Source organism: Panicum hallii, chromosome 5 (assembly GCF_002211085.1).
Source record: "Panicum hallii strain FIL2 chromosome 5, PHallii_v3.1, whole genome shotgun sequence".
NCBI lineage: Eukaryota > Viridiplantae > Streptophyta > Magnoliopsida > Poales > Poaceae > Panicum > Panicum hallii.
This window is the reverse complement of record NC_038046.1, coordinates 55,846,223-55,858,943: the sequence shown is the minus strand read 5'-3', so window position 1 is coordinate 55,858,943 and position 12,721 is coordinate 55,846,223. Positions and strand designations below refer to the sequence as shown.

The 12,721-nt window shown below is 45.6% G+C and overlaps 2 protein-coding genes across 5 annotated transcripts; both read left to right on the top strand.

Annotated features, from left to right (window-relative positions):
- Positions 1 to 466: 466 nt before the first annotated feature.
- Positions 467 to 5,144, top strand: LOC112892221 (protein NETWORKED 4B-like). Of its 2 annotated transcripts, none has more exons than XM_025959355.1 (3): positions 467 to 606; positions 3,012 to 3,148; positions 3,321 to 5,144. In XM_025959355.1, the coding sequence occupies exons 2-3, from the start codon at positions 3,046 to 3,048 to the stop codon at positions 4,829 to 4,831; spliced, it is 1,614 nt and encodes a 537-aa protein (XP_025815140.1). In that variant the 5' UTR covers positions 467 to 606; positions 3,012 to 3,045; the 3' UTR covers positions 4,832 to 5,144. The 2 variants fall into 2 exon arrangements, with proteins under 2 accessions (XP_025815140.1, XP_025815139.1); XM_025959354.1 differs by lacking the exon at positions 467 to 606 and adding an exon at positions 647 to 2,730.
- A 3,621-nt stretch (positions 5,145 to 8,765) lies between these two features.
- LOC112896002 (protein NETWORKED 4B-like) lies at positions 8,766 to 12,615 on the top strand. 3 transcript variants are annotated; one of them, XM_025964037.1, is made up of 4 exons: positions 8,766 to 8,901; positions 9,542 to 9,664; positions 10,438 to 10,601; positions 11,238 to 12,615. In XM_025964037.1, exons 3-4 carry the CDS (start codon positions 10,496 to 10,498, stop codon positions 12,371 to 12,373), a joined length of 1,242 nt encoding a protein of 413 aa, XP_025819822.1. In that variant the 5' UTR covers positions 8,766 to 8,901; positions 9,542 to 9,664; positions 10,438 to 10,495; the 3' UTR covers positions 12,374 to 12,615. The 3 variants fall into 3 exon arrangements, with proteins under 3 accessions (XP_025819822.1, XP_025819820.1, XP_025819821.1); XM_025964035.1 differs by lacking the exon at positions 8,766 to 8,901 and adding an exon at positions 9,152 to 9,280; XM_025964036.1 differs by lacking the exon at positions 8,766 to 8,901 and adding an exon at positions 9,192 to 9,388.
- Positions 12,616 to 12,721: the final 106 nt, after the last annotated feature.

Here is a 12,721-nt window from a genome sequence, read left to right as displayed (position 1 = left end):
TGATTAAATGACAAGTCCCTTGACAATGAGCTTATGAGGCACTTCGTTAATCTAAGCCGACTGGTCGCTAGAACGTGGTTGCTTGAGTAGGGCACATGAGCGTGAAAGATGGGTGTGAAAAAAATGATAGTCCAAGCATTATTGGTCTTTCGGAAGAAAACATGCAATGCATTATTACGAGCGGGCAAGACGCACGCGGCAGCAGAATTCAAACCTCGCGGGCGCGCCGCGTGGGTCCCATCCCAGGTGTCTTCCACACGGATTAAATAACCACCCCCGTTTACCTGTAACCACCTGCCCCGCGGTAGCCTAAACGCGTCCAGCTCATCACCCCGCTCCCCCGTTTCTGGAAACCGAAGGCCCACCGGTCACTCACCGCTCCCACCCACGCCGTGCGGCTACCCCCCGCGCCCGAGGGCAGCGCCGTCATTTCGCCCCCCGCCAGGCCCCCGTCGTCCCCGCAGTTTAAAGAGCCCAGCGCTCTTCACCAGCGCCGGGGTTAAGGCCTAATCACTCTCGCTCGCAGGAGCCGCTCGGCTTCGGCTCTGCTTCCTCTCCGGGCGGGGGAAGGGAGAAGCCGGCCTTGCTCGATCGATCTCCTCCGCGGTATGCTCTCCCAGCCCTCCTCCCCGTCCATCTTCCTTCCTCCCGGTATCGCGCTGCGGTCAGGGTGCGGCGTCTCCTCGTTCCATCGCTCCTGACTGGGAAAAGTGATTTCTGTCCTTGTTTTTGCGCCCCCCCCCGGTTCCCGAAAGGAGATGAATTTCGTGCTCAGTGTTTCGCATATCACGTTCCGTCGGCAATTTTGTTCTATTTTTTTAAAAAAATTCAAACTTTGACATGTGCCGTGTACTGTCGCTTGTTGTTCACTCCACTCTGATGGTGGCCAGGAGGGGAACAAAAGGCATGATGATTCAGGCTTTTGTGCGCAGGTGTGGTTTGTAGATTCTGCTTGAAGCCAATTTCCTTTTTTTTTTAAAAAAGTAGCTCCCCAGTTTAATAGATTGACCTCTTAAATCCCCATCGCTTTCACCTGACCATAAAAGTAGTCTGGTTTCATTGATTATACCGAGCTTTCGTAATCCGTTCATGAGGAAAAATCTGCTTCGACTTACTCAGATGCCACCATTACAAGTCCTCTCTGGCCTCTACCTGAAGCTGCTAGACTCAAACTCAAGTGTAGCGTTCCTGGTCCGTGCAGCCCCCCTTTGCACCTGTGCTTGTTGTATGGTGGGCAGATGGGGACTTTCCATGGGACACCAGTCTGATGAAGGGCAATTTCATTTTTATTTTTTTAAAGATCCTCCACGGTACCTTTTGCCAGGTTGGTTCTAGAGCATGCATACATGCATGGTGACCATCTTAGCGGGTGCATGTGCCTATTCACAGCTGTTTGGGTTAGGAGACATGCAAATAGTTTAGTTTTAGATGTTTATCTGATGCAATGATATTAGATCTTTTGTGACGGTTAATTCTGGGAAATTGATTGAATGAAAAAATTTCCTGACAAAAATATGTAACTAGCACTGATAATTGCGCTTCTTGATTGATTGTGTGTGCAAGCTCCATTCGTCACTGGATATTACATAATTTCCTTACAAGTTTGACTTCTTCTAGCTATGTCCATTAATTATTGCCATCTTCACATGCACGACAAACTTATCTTCAAGAAATGAATAAATATACCATTCCAGAGAACAAAAATAGGTGTATCATTCCTGGCCTTTCTTGAAAACTACAGCTGACATCAGAATGTTGAATGTACTAGATTATGGCTACTGTGATCCCCACTTGGTCCCTCCTCACCCGATGCCTGCATGTGTCCATCTATTTGTAAGCTGGGGGCCATGTTACGTGGATCACAAACAAATTATTTTTTATACTGAATTGACTAGTCTAGTTTATCACTCAATTATTGGATGGATGGTTGACAATAACTGAAGAGCTTCTGATACTGCAAGTTTCAGCTGGAACCCTGAACTTCTGATTCCTGTGGGGACAGAACAAATTTGCTGTCACTTTTCTAGTTTATTTGAATTCATTGAATTAAGTTCTCACTCTTACCTAACAAGGGAGAGGCAGCTGCCACATCTCTTGTGCCGTGGTATGTGATAACCAAATCATAGGCATGCCTGTAAGCCTGTTCCATGATGGAGTTTCCCATCTAATATTCGGACCTGAGAGGTTTGATTAATTTCATCTTCAACAGTCCATGAAAAACACGTGAGATATGCAGTCTATGTCAAACTAGATGTTTGTCTAACTGATTTATGCATGTCAGCTAAATGTGTACTCCCTCTGTTTTTTTCAATATATGACGTTTAGGACAAGCTCAAAAATAAATTAATTAGCTTAAAAACAGAGGGAGTACAATAAGCACCAAATAGTCAAAATTCATTAGTCTATAGCTGTCACATCATTCATAGTGCTTTTGTTCATTCGCACATCAAAGGCTTCAATGAGATACTGTCATACCATCATAGATTTTTTTTCCCCTTTGCTTCCTCAATTCCACCTTAGGTTGCTGATGCTAATCAGTTTTCTGGTCCTGGGCTTTCTGAAAAAATCATTGCTGACTGATGAGCTGATAAAATCATAATTGATGAAGGATATGTTAGTTCCCATCTTTTTGCTAACCAATCAATGTTCTGGTCCCTGCATTTTGGAGGTTGAGATGACGAGTCCTTTTCATGACCCTCTGTAATATATGCAAACGGTACCTCTCTATAGGTAGGCAGCTCAAGACCCGCTTCCTACCGATATGATTGCGAGTTCATCACAAATAAACCTCATAACATGCACAGCTTTTCTGCATTCTGTGTCTTTGAGATTCCTGCAGATGTTATTGCCTGCTGTTTCTTGTTTACTGCCTCCAATATTCTAACAGTTTTTTTAGTCGTGACATTGAAAGATTATCTGTTTCCTAAATTTACTCTCAATATATTGAGCCTAAGACTAGTCCACTTCTAGTTTCATATTCTTATTTTATGCTCTCTGTCAATAATGACCAGGTCTACTAAGCGGAATTTCTTATTTTTGGTGAGAATGAAGCGCATGCACAGAATGCCAACGAAGAAGTCCCATTCGTGGTGGTGGGACAGTCACATTAGCCCCAAGAACTCTAAATGGCTAGCTGAGAATTTGGAAGGTAACAACTCTGCTTTTATTGAATGGCAGTATGTACTGAAGCACTTATGTTATTTGCCTAGTGGAGTAGCCTGCAGTAACTTGCTCAATGTTCATGTATCTTGTATATGTTCTATCCCGTAATACAATTAAACATAGCACAATTTTCCTGACATTTTTTTCTGAACAAACAGAGATGGATAAGCAAGTTAAAGAGATGCTGAAGCTCATAGAGGATGAAGGTGATTCTTTTGCAAAGAAGGCTGAGATGTATTACCAAAGACGGCCTTTGCTTGTAACCCATGTCGAGAACTTCTATCGCATGTACCGTGCTCTTGCCGAGCGTTATGACAATGTGACTGGGGAATTGCGCAAGAATCTTCCATCATCTCTGCAGTCTCAAGGCTCTGGTATATCTGAAACTGATTCCGAGACGCAATCAATTTCCCCATCTCCAGAGCCTAACATGGAACAGAAGACACCAAAACAGAAGCGCAAAACAAGAGCAGTTGGCTTTGATGTGTTCCTTGGTTCTGGTGGAAGCTCAGACATTTCGAAGAAGGGTAGTGATGGATCATCATCTTCTTCTTCAGATTCTGATTCAGAGGTTGATGAAGGAAGTGAAGAAAATGGCAATGGAATTTCTTATATAATGAATGGACGGATCAATGAGCTAGAAGAGGAGCTTCAGGAAGCAAGGCAACAAATTGAGGCACTTGAGGAAAAGAACATGCACTGCCAATGTGAAAAACTTGAGGAGAGTCTCAAACAAGTTAGCAGTGAAAAGGAAGATTTAGTAGCTGCAGTTCTGGCAAACAAGAACAACATTGAGGGTCTAAAAGGAGACCTAGCAAAAGTTACAGGAGAGAAATTGCAGCTGGAGGCCCAGGTAAAGGAGCTTGAACAAGCATCTCAGAGCTTAGATGATTCTTCTGCAGAGATTATGAAGTTACAAGAAATAATCAAGGATCTGCAAGCAAGATTGCAAAATGATTCAAATGAGAAAAGTATACTTGAGGAACGCGCTCTGGAGTTTGAGCAAGTTCATAAGCAGTTAGAGGATTCAAGGACTGAGGTCAGGGAGCTACAGGCTACAATCAATAACCTGAAAGATGACTTAGGAAAAAGTCTGCAAGAGAAAGCACTGCTTCAGGACCGTGTGAAGGATCTAGAACAAGCAAGTTGTGACTTAAATGCCTCGGTGGCTTCTCTTGAGGGCAAGTTAACCGCCACAGAGGCACAGCTTGAACAACTTCGCGCCGAGAAGGCAGAAGCTTCCCTCAAGAGCGAGGAGCAAATATCTGAACTGAATGAAACCATCGCTGATCTTAAGAAGAAGCTTGATCTGCTGTCCTCAGAGAAATCTGCAGTTGACAACAAGATGTCCATTCTGCTGATTGATGTCACTACTCGTGATGAAAAGCTGAAGGAGATGGACAGCCACTTGCATCAGCTGCACCTGGAGCATGTCAAGCTGCTCGAAGAAGCAGATGTCGCACGGAAGGCTGTCTCAGACCTGCGTGCAAGGGTGTGCGAGCTCGAGGAAGAGGTTGAAAAGCAGAAGCTTATGATATCCGATAGCGCAGAGGGGAAGCGGGAAGCGATCAGGCAGCTGTGCTTCTCGCTTGATCACTACCGCCATGGGTATGAGCAGCTCCGGCAGCTCCTTCAGGGCCACAAGAGGCCAATGGTGATGGCATCTTGAGGGAATAGCTCGTGGGATCCTTCGTTCTGGATGTTCAAAATTGGTCCGCCGGCGGCTTATCATGTAATTTGAGCGTCTCCTTCCGCACCGTCCCCCTTTTCTGTATAATTTGAGTGAAACTTGTTCTCTGCAGTTACTCCAGCAGTTGAGCTACTCGTACACTCTGTGGTGTGTACTGTGTAATGTAATGAGTTCTGGATAATCATGGTATTCCCTTCTCTGTTCGTTCTGTCCGTTGCTCTTTTTCTGATGGTTGATCCGAGCTTGTGAAAGTGAATGCTGCCTGCTATTTGAGATATCGGTGACCAATGAAGTGATGTGAATTATGACACAAGCCATTGTTTTTTGCCAGTCTGATGAGTATCTTGTGATCTGATATTGGTTTGCCATTGCATCAATTCTGACTGCAGTTCCTTGTATGCTATGAACTTGTGATCTTGACTTGACTTCTTAACAGTTGCACCTTTAAGACTGAAGTGTCTTTCCATTCATAATTTTCCCTAAAGCCGAGGGCGCAACCAATCGACGACGGCGTAGAAGAGGCAGACGAGCTCCTTGGAGGATTCCAGGAGCTAAGTCTGGGTCGCCGTCAGTGCCAGCTCAGCTCTTCTCTCCTTTCGAAGGTGGGCAATGTAGCGTCGAAGGTGACGAGCTCTACGCATGGCTCCGGGCCGTCGGCGAAGCTGAAGAGAGCCCCGGCAGCAGCCATCTCATCGATCGTCCTCTCGGAGTCGGTGGCGGGCTTCCCCGGGACTTCGTAGAGAGCCATGTCTTGCGGCTTCCTGACCCACACGGCGGCGCCTCTGATCCGGCAGAGCAGCAGCTGCGGGCGCTCGAGGTCGTAGACGGGGACGAGGGAATCTGGAGGAGCGGCGCCGCCGGTGACCCAGCCAGGATGCAGCAGAGGAGCGGCGCCGTCGGTGACCCAGCAGCCAATCTCATTGATCCGAAAATATACATTGCAAATGTTTAAAAAAGATCCCTAATTTGGATCGCGATTATTAATCGCGATCCAAACCAGGGATCTATATGAAAATATTCGATTAAGTATTTATATATGATCGCAATCCAAACCAGAAGTTTTCTGAAATTATACAATCCAGTATTTACGAAAAGACCCCTAATTCGGATCGCAATTAATTAATAATCGCGATCCAAAGAGGTATTTTGTAAATAATCTAGGCGGCGCCGGAGCAGCGGGCTCATCGCCGGCGACCTCCGCTGGCCCCATCGACATCCATCCCGGCGACCCCCTGCCACGATCTACCGCCTAGCCGGTGCCCGTGTTCTCCGCACCCGCGCCGCTCGTGCTCCCAGATCCTCGGAAGATGCTGCCGCGGCGGCGCGACGGGAGCGCGGTGGCCTGGGAGCTGATGGCTGGAAGTCTCTCGAGTCGCCTCCACTCCCACCGGCCAAAAATATATAGCTCCAAATCCATGCCTCCTCGTCTTCCTCCGTCCTCACCCTGCACCCAATCCTTGCTCTCCCTTCCTCCTCCCCTGTCCCCACACCACCAACGCCGGCTCCCCTCCCTCCCGTTGCGAAGCGCCTGGCGGCGCCAACCCGTTTTACCAGATTGCCGCTCCGCTTCCCATCTCCTCTCATCTTCTCCCTGGCTCGCCCTTCCGCGCTTCCCTGCATCGGAACCATACACGACATCTGCCCTTCGTTCTGTTGTCCCAAGCGGAGGCGCGACCAGGCTGTAATGCTGCTCTATTGTCACGCTGGGCAGGGCCCAGCTGCCTACAGGTGCGCACGGACGGCGGCGTGGCTAGCGGATCCGGCGGCCTCGACGGTGCCGCCCTCACTCCGTTGCTTTGCTCTTAGGCGAGGATAAGCTGTCGGCCATTTGGTATGGTATGTTGCCCCCAATCCCCTCCCATATCTGTTGGGCATACTGAGCTGCAGAATTCCTGCTTCCTGTCTGTAGGCTCGTCACGGTTCTTTTCTCATGTTTGTTGCCGATAATGGATGGATAGGTTCATACACAGTGTTTGATTGCAACCTGTTCTGGGTGAGGCTGTGGTGTGGCAGCGGCATGCTGTGGCTAGCAGTAAGGCAGGGGGGGTGCCAGTTTGTGTGTGTTCACATCGCTGATGGCCAAGCTGTGCGTGTGTAGCGTCATTTGTTGGCATCAGGCATTAGCAGTCATGCTGGCTTGTGGATGATGATTAGGCAGGCGCAGGCAACTTAAAGAGTGCACTTGCTTTGTTCAGTTGGTTTCCTCCTGCCCATTTCATTCACCTTTGCGGTTCTTATCAGGTTTGTTGCTTGTGTGTGTGTGTGTGTGTGAAGGTATACAAAAGATGGTTTCAGTTTATTGGAATTTCAGTTGCAGATTAATTGCCTTCATTTTTTGATACCTTATTATTGATTTCGAAAAAGTATGCAGTGCTATGAATGATAAAGACTTCTGTGAGGAGCCTTGGGATTAAGAAGGTAAGCTTACTAAATTAAAAAAAGTGACATTATTCTACCATGCCGATAGGAATTAATAAGTGTACTTGACATGGATTATGGAATATTGTGCATTTTGGACTATAATATTCAAAATTGGTGTTTTTTATGGGCTTGTTAAGTCTTAATGTATCATGTTCAGGGATCTTATATACAGAGGCAATCTGATAACACAAGCTAATTATGTTGAAACCTCAAACTAAGTTGTTTATTCTTTTAACTTTCCTCTAAATATCTGGAGAAAATACCGAGGTAGATGTAAGGATGCTACAATCATACAATGTCGTGTTTCTTAACACATTCTAATGTTTGGTTGAGTTTGTACGGGTCAATGACCTTTTTCTTAACTGTGCATGATATTCAGGCTGCTTTATCTTTTTTCTAGAACGATTTTTGTAACTAATGCAAGTTCATGGCATATTTATTGTAAGGTAGTTATGTACTGTCCAGTTCATCTTATTGCATCCTAGCAATAGAAACTGCCAGCAATGGTGGGTGGTATTTTTATTTTCCTAATTTATGGAGAAAAGCAGATTGCTTTTGAAACTGATTTTTCTCTCGTTTTTTCATCAGCTTTGTGTGTGCTGAAGTGATCAGCTCAATGGCTCTGTTTCTAACGCATGGAATATGATGATTGTATCAAACTATCAATAGTTGATTCAATATAGCCTGCAGTTGTTCCGGCCTCTATTTTTTTTTGAATGGGCCGCTTGAAGTTTTCTGGGCCGGTAGCAGATTTGGGCCATTAATTAAAACCGCTCATCTCGTCCCAATCTTTCCCGGATCACAAAACTGGCCCAGGTCGCAGTTGGAGCATGACTGAATGAAATCGAAGAGGCTGAGACCTGCTGCTCTCTGTCAAAAAAAAAAACCCTGAAGAATGCTTCAGTCTTTCAGAAATAACGTCAGGATTGACGGGAGAGGCAGCAGGTCTCAGCCTCTGACCCGCCCACGCGGTCACGCCGCGCGCCGCCCATGCTTTCCTCCACGATTTGCTCTCCGACCTGGTCGGTCAGTGCTTTCTTTTTTTCGTTTTTGCGTCTCAAGGAAAAAAGATTTGCGACCTGATCACAGCTAGTGCTCGCCCGGTCCATCCCACAGGCCAAAGCACGCTGCCCGTTCAGCACAAGCAGGCAGGCAGGCAGCGCGTCCAGTAAATTACAAGGAGATGTGTGCCGGGTCTGGAGAGCTAATATTAATTATTATTATTATTATAATCACCGGGATTCATGAGCCGTATCTGATGATCGATCGGGTTTTTATAGTATCGTAGGGATCGGGAGTTCTGAAAGGCGTCACATGGCGGCCGTGTGCTCCTGCAGTAGTGCAGGGTCCTCTTCCTATGCAAGTTTTGCTCGGTTACATGGTTCAGGGCAGGCTTCAGTTTCGTGCCCATTCAATTTGGCAGCAATTTGACCATGGCTAACTCTCCATCATTCATGCATGTCTAACGTCCCTTCCTTCAGTTTGGATGAGTGCTGCTGCTCCTATATAAGGGTCACGCATGCGTTCCCTGAGTTCTGATAGGGATTGTGGAGGATCGCAAGCTTTTCTTCTGTTTTCTGTCAACTCCATGCCCGGAAGCTTTCAGGAAAAAGGAAGTTCTTCACAAGGTACCGTATCTACATAGAACCGTAGAAGCAAAATTTATCTTGTTTTACCTAGTCATTCATTCGTACAATTCCACGGCAACAATTCAATGCAGGCTGTTCACACACACCTCATTCCCTGTATCCCTGTTTCCCTGCCATCTTGCAAAACATCTTCTTATCTTTTCCCTCCTGAAAAACCAAAAGAAAAAAAATACAATCTTTCTTGACCACGAACCACAAGTCCAGACACCCCAAGCCCAAGGCTGGCGACACCATGTGCCAATATTTATTCCCTGCCCATTTCTCTCCATCCCTCCTCCCCTCCCCATTCCTGGCCTACCAGCCAAGAACACCGCGCGGCTGGCGGCTGCGGTTACACTACTCAAGTGTGAACAAAAAGGTCCATGCTTCTCCCCATCTCGCTTCCCTTTTCTGCTCCGTAAAGGCAACAGTAGCAGATCTTGGATTCGGCTGCAGGCGGTAGCAACGCACGCAGCAGCAGGAGTAGGTGGGCAGCACCGCGGCAGGCCAGCCCCTCGTGGTGCCCTGCATGTTTCACAGCTCTCCACGCGTTTGCTTGGAGCATTGACCGGGGAACGAATCCAGCTTGCCGGTTCTTGACCCCTTCTCTTCCTCTCCCATGGCCTGTCTGCCTCTGCAGGAGCTGGCGTTCTGAGCGAGAGGGTGCGTGTGGTGGCCGTGGGCGGCGGCGGGGATCTTGGGCGCGCGCGGATCCTGGGCTCTGGCTCTGAAGGCGCCGCCGTCCTGTTTTTCTGTCCCTCAGGTGAGATCGGGCTGTTGCCGCTGCTGCTTGCTTATGCAGAATCTAGCATGTTTCTTTTCAGTTTGTATGTTACGGTTTCTTGATGCATTAAGTTAAGTTTGGGGATGGTCTATCTTCATAGCTAGATCTTGCGGCATTTCTGAAGCGATGGTTGATTGCTTATCCTTTGATCTGGTCTTGCTTGGTTTACTGGCCACCTCCGTTTCTTTCTGAATGCTGCTGTTACCACCGTAATATGCCTATTCTTTCTTGAAACAAATGGATGATCAAACAGAAACAGTAGGATGTTTGGTCATTGAGTTTTTTTTTACTGCTCAAGTTTACTGAATCACCCTGATGAACTGACTGATGTATTATTGATTCCTTCTGGATGTCTGGTGTTTGAGATTGAGCCATCTGTTTCTCTCTGTCACACCATTGATTCCTTTGTTTTATGAAGAGTAGACTGAGGCTAATTGCACGTACTTTTCGTTTGAATTGGAAAACATTCTATTATCCAACCGACAAGGACTAGGTACCTCCCAAGGAGTAGACACACTAATCTCTTGATTTGAACTACCTCGAATAACAGGCTGCTGGCACTGTTGTCAATTGCATGCTGACGCCACATTATTCTAGTCATCCAGGTTGAGTTTATATTAAATAATGTTTCCATTGTGGGAAAACCATGATCCTGTATACTACATTCATTTTTGCAGTATTGAACATTCAGCTCTGATATTTTTTACTGTTATAGTTAATTGTTCCTGATGATGCACGTTGCATAATTTCAGTTTCAGATAGTGCTTCAATCCAATACCGCTTCTTGCTTGCCTGAAAGATTTGTGAACTATGAAGCCACCTTTGGAGAGGAACCCTACCAAGAAGCGCCATTCGTGGTGGTGGGACAGTCACATTAGCCCCAAGAACTCGAAATGGCTTGCAGAAAATCTCGAAGGTGAGTAGACCATACATGGAAATTTCATCATAGGCTCTTCTCAGTACTTAGTTCTCAGTACTTAGGTACTATTCATACATTTCAATGCATGTATAGGTACAGTACCATTTTCTAATAGTCTATGCAGTATGCACTGAGATGGGCATAAATGAATAATAGAGCAAAGGAAGTGCAATATCTATACTTTCCATAGTACTCTGATTCTTTGTACATACATACTGTATCTTCTGTACAGTAGCATCATCTGATTATTCCACTGAACCGATGACCAAGAATGGGTAGTTACATATGTACTACTAGATACTTTTTGTTCCTACTAATTGCTGATCAATTTATATTAGTATAAGTGCAATAGTCTTTTGTGAATGTTCCTGGCGAAATGATAAAATTGGGATGCACAAATTTCATTTTAACCAAAATATTCCAGTGAAGTGAATAACACATTTCCTAATTATGGTACTGCTGTTCTAGTTTTATGTGCATACAAAAAGTCTCTTATGCTTCCCACAGTACAGTAAATGAGCAGGGGATTCCACCTAGGGTATTTGAGGTTTTGTCTAGGCTTCCAGCTATTTATTCTGCATGTTGCCTCTGTTGTTCATGTTTATCAATCTTTCCCTGAATTTAAACATGCAGAAATGGATAAGCAAGTGAAGGAAATGCTCCAGCTGATCGAGGAGGACGGCGACTCCTTTGCAAAGAAAGCACAGATGTACTACCAGAGGCGTCCAATGCTCATCACTCATGTCGAGAATTTCTACAGGATGTACCGCGCTCTAGCTGAGCGCTATGACAATGTCACCGGTGAATTGCGCAAGAATATCCCAACAAGGCTGCAGTCAACAGGATCTTTAGCTAGTTCAGAGTGTGGTTCTGAGCTCCAGAGGTCACCCTCACCATCTCCTGAGCCACTACAGAGGTCATGGACAAGAGAGCAGAGTCCTAGAGCTGCCGGCTTTGATTTCTTCCTGAGTAACAAGAACAATGATTCGCCAGCATCAAGGAAGGAGCCTGAGGATCTGGCATCGCAGTCAGAGTCTGATGCGAAATCCGAAGATGGCGAGGATGATGGCATTGCCTACACATTGCATCAAAGAGTTCTTGAACTTGAGGACGAGCTCAATATGACAAACCAGAAACTGCGTGATGCAAATGAAAAACTTGAGATTTTGGAGGAGAAGAGCTTGAGGTGCCATTGTGATTATAAAGAGAATGGAAATGTTGCTGATCAAACAGCAATTTTGTCCAGAGAGCACTCTAATATGTTGGAACAAAACAAGAAGCTAGAAGCTGACATTATTGAGCTCAAGGAAGAAGTGGATTCAGCAAGAAGGCAATTTGAAGAGGAATTGTCTGAAAGGGATGGAGAAATTAGCAAGTTAAAGCAAGACCTTGCTGATGCTTCAGAGAAATTGCTACAAGAGAAGTGCACTAATGGTGCGCGAATATCTGAGCTGCAAAAATCGGTTAAAGACATCAGGTCCAAACTAGAGAGAGTTTCTGAAGAGAAATTACTAGTTGAGAAGCAGGTTAAGGAGCTGGAGGAAGCAAATGCTGAAGCTGAAAAGTACAGTCAAGAACTGACTGAAGACGCTGAAAGGCTTTCAGAGGAGAAGTTCAGGCATGAAGCTGAGATTCTCACAATGCAGCAGAGCATTGAAAATCTGAAGTCCAGAATTGAGAGCCTTGCTCAAGAGAAATCGTTGATGACAACATGGTTCTCAGACTTGGAGCAAGTTGTGGGGCGGGGAAGGAGCATTTTCGTCGGGTAACCAAGTTTTATCGGAAATATCAGTAGCTAGAATTTAGCAAGTTAGCAACATTTTATTTTTTCCATATATATACCATCATGTGAAATTAAGAAGCCCTACCATACGTAAGTGTACTACCATTGTCCTTGCTTGAATTTTTACTTACGACGTGAGGGATGGTGGTGATGTACTAGTGATACTTGAGATATTGTACTGAACTTACTCCTCGGTAATAAAATGCCCATGGTGCACTTGCAGGTTCAGTCCCAATTCATTTGATGTATGTTGCCAACTTGCCATTGTCCTCACTTCACGTTCAGTCCTAATACTGCTAGTATCTCTCTTTTTTTTAAAAAAATATCGTTGCTC

Coding starts and splice junctions, on each gene's coding strand:
- LOC112892221 (XM_025959354.1), top strand. CDS start 2,708: ATGCAAACGGTACCTCTCTATAG. Junction 2,731..3,011: donor CAAACGGTACCTCTCTATAG/GTAGGCAGCTCA, acceptor AATAATGACCAG/GTCTACTAAGCGGAATTTCT. Junction 3,149..3,320: donor GCTAGCTGAGAATTTGGAAG/GTAACAACTCTG, acceptor CTGAACAAACAG/AGATGGATAAGCAAGTTAAA.
- LOC112896002 (XM_025964037.1), top strand. CDS start 10,496: ATGAAGCCACCTTTGGAGAGGAACCCTACCAAGAAGCGCCATTCGTGG. Junction 10,602..11,237: donor GCTTGCAGAAAATCTCGAAG/GTGAGTAGACCA, acceptor TTAAACATGCAG/AAATGGATAAGCAAGTGAAG.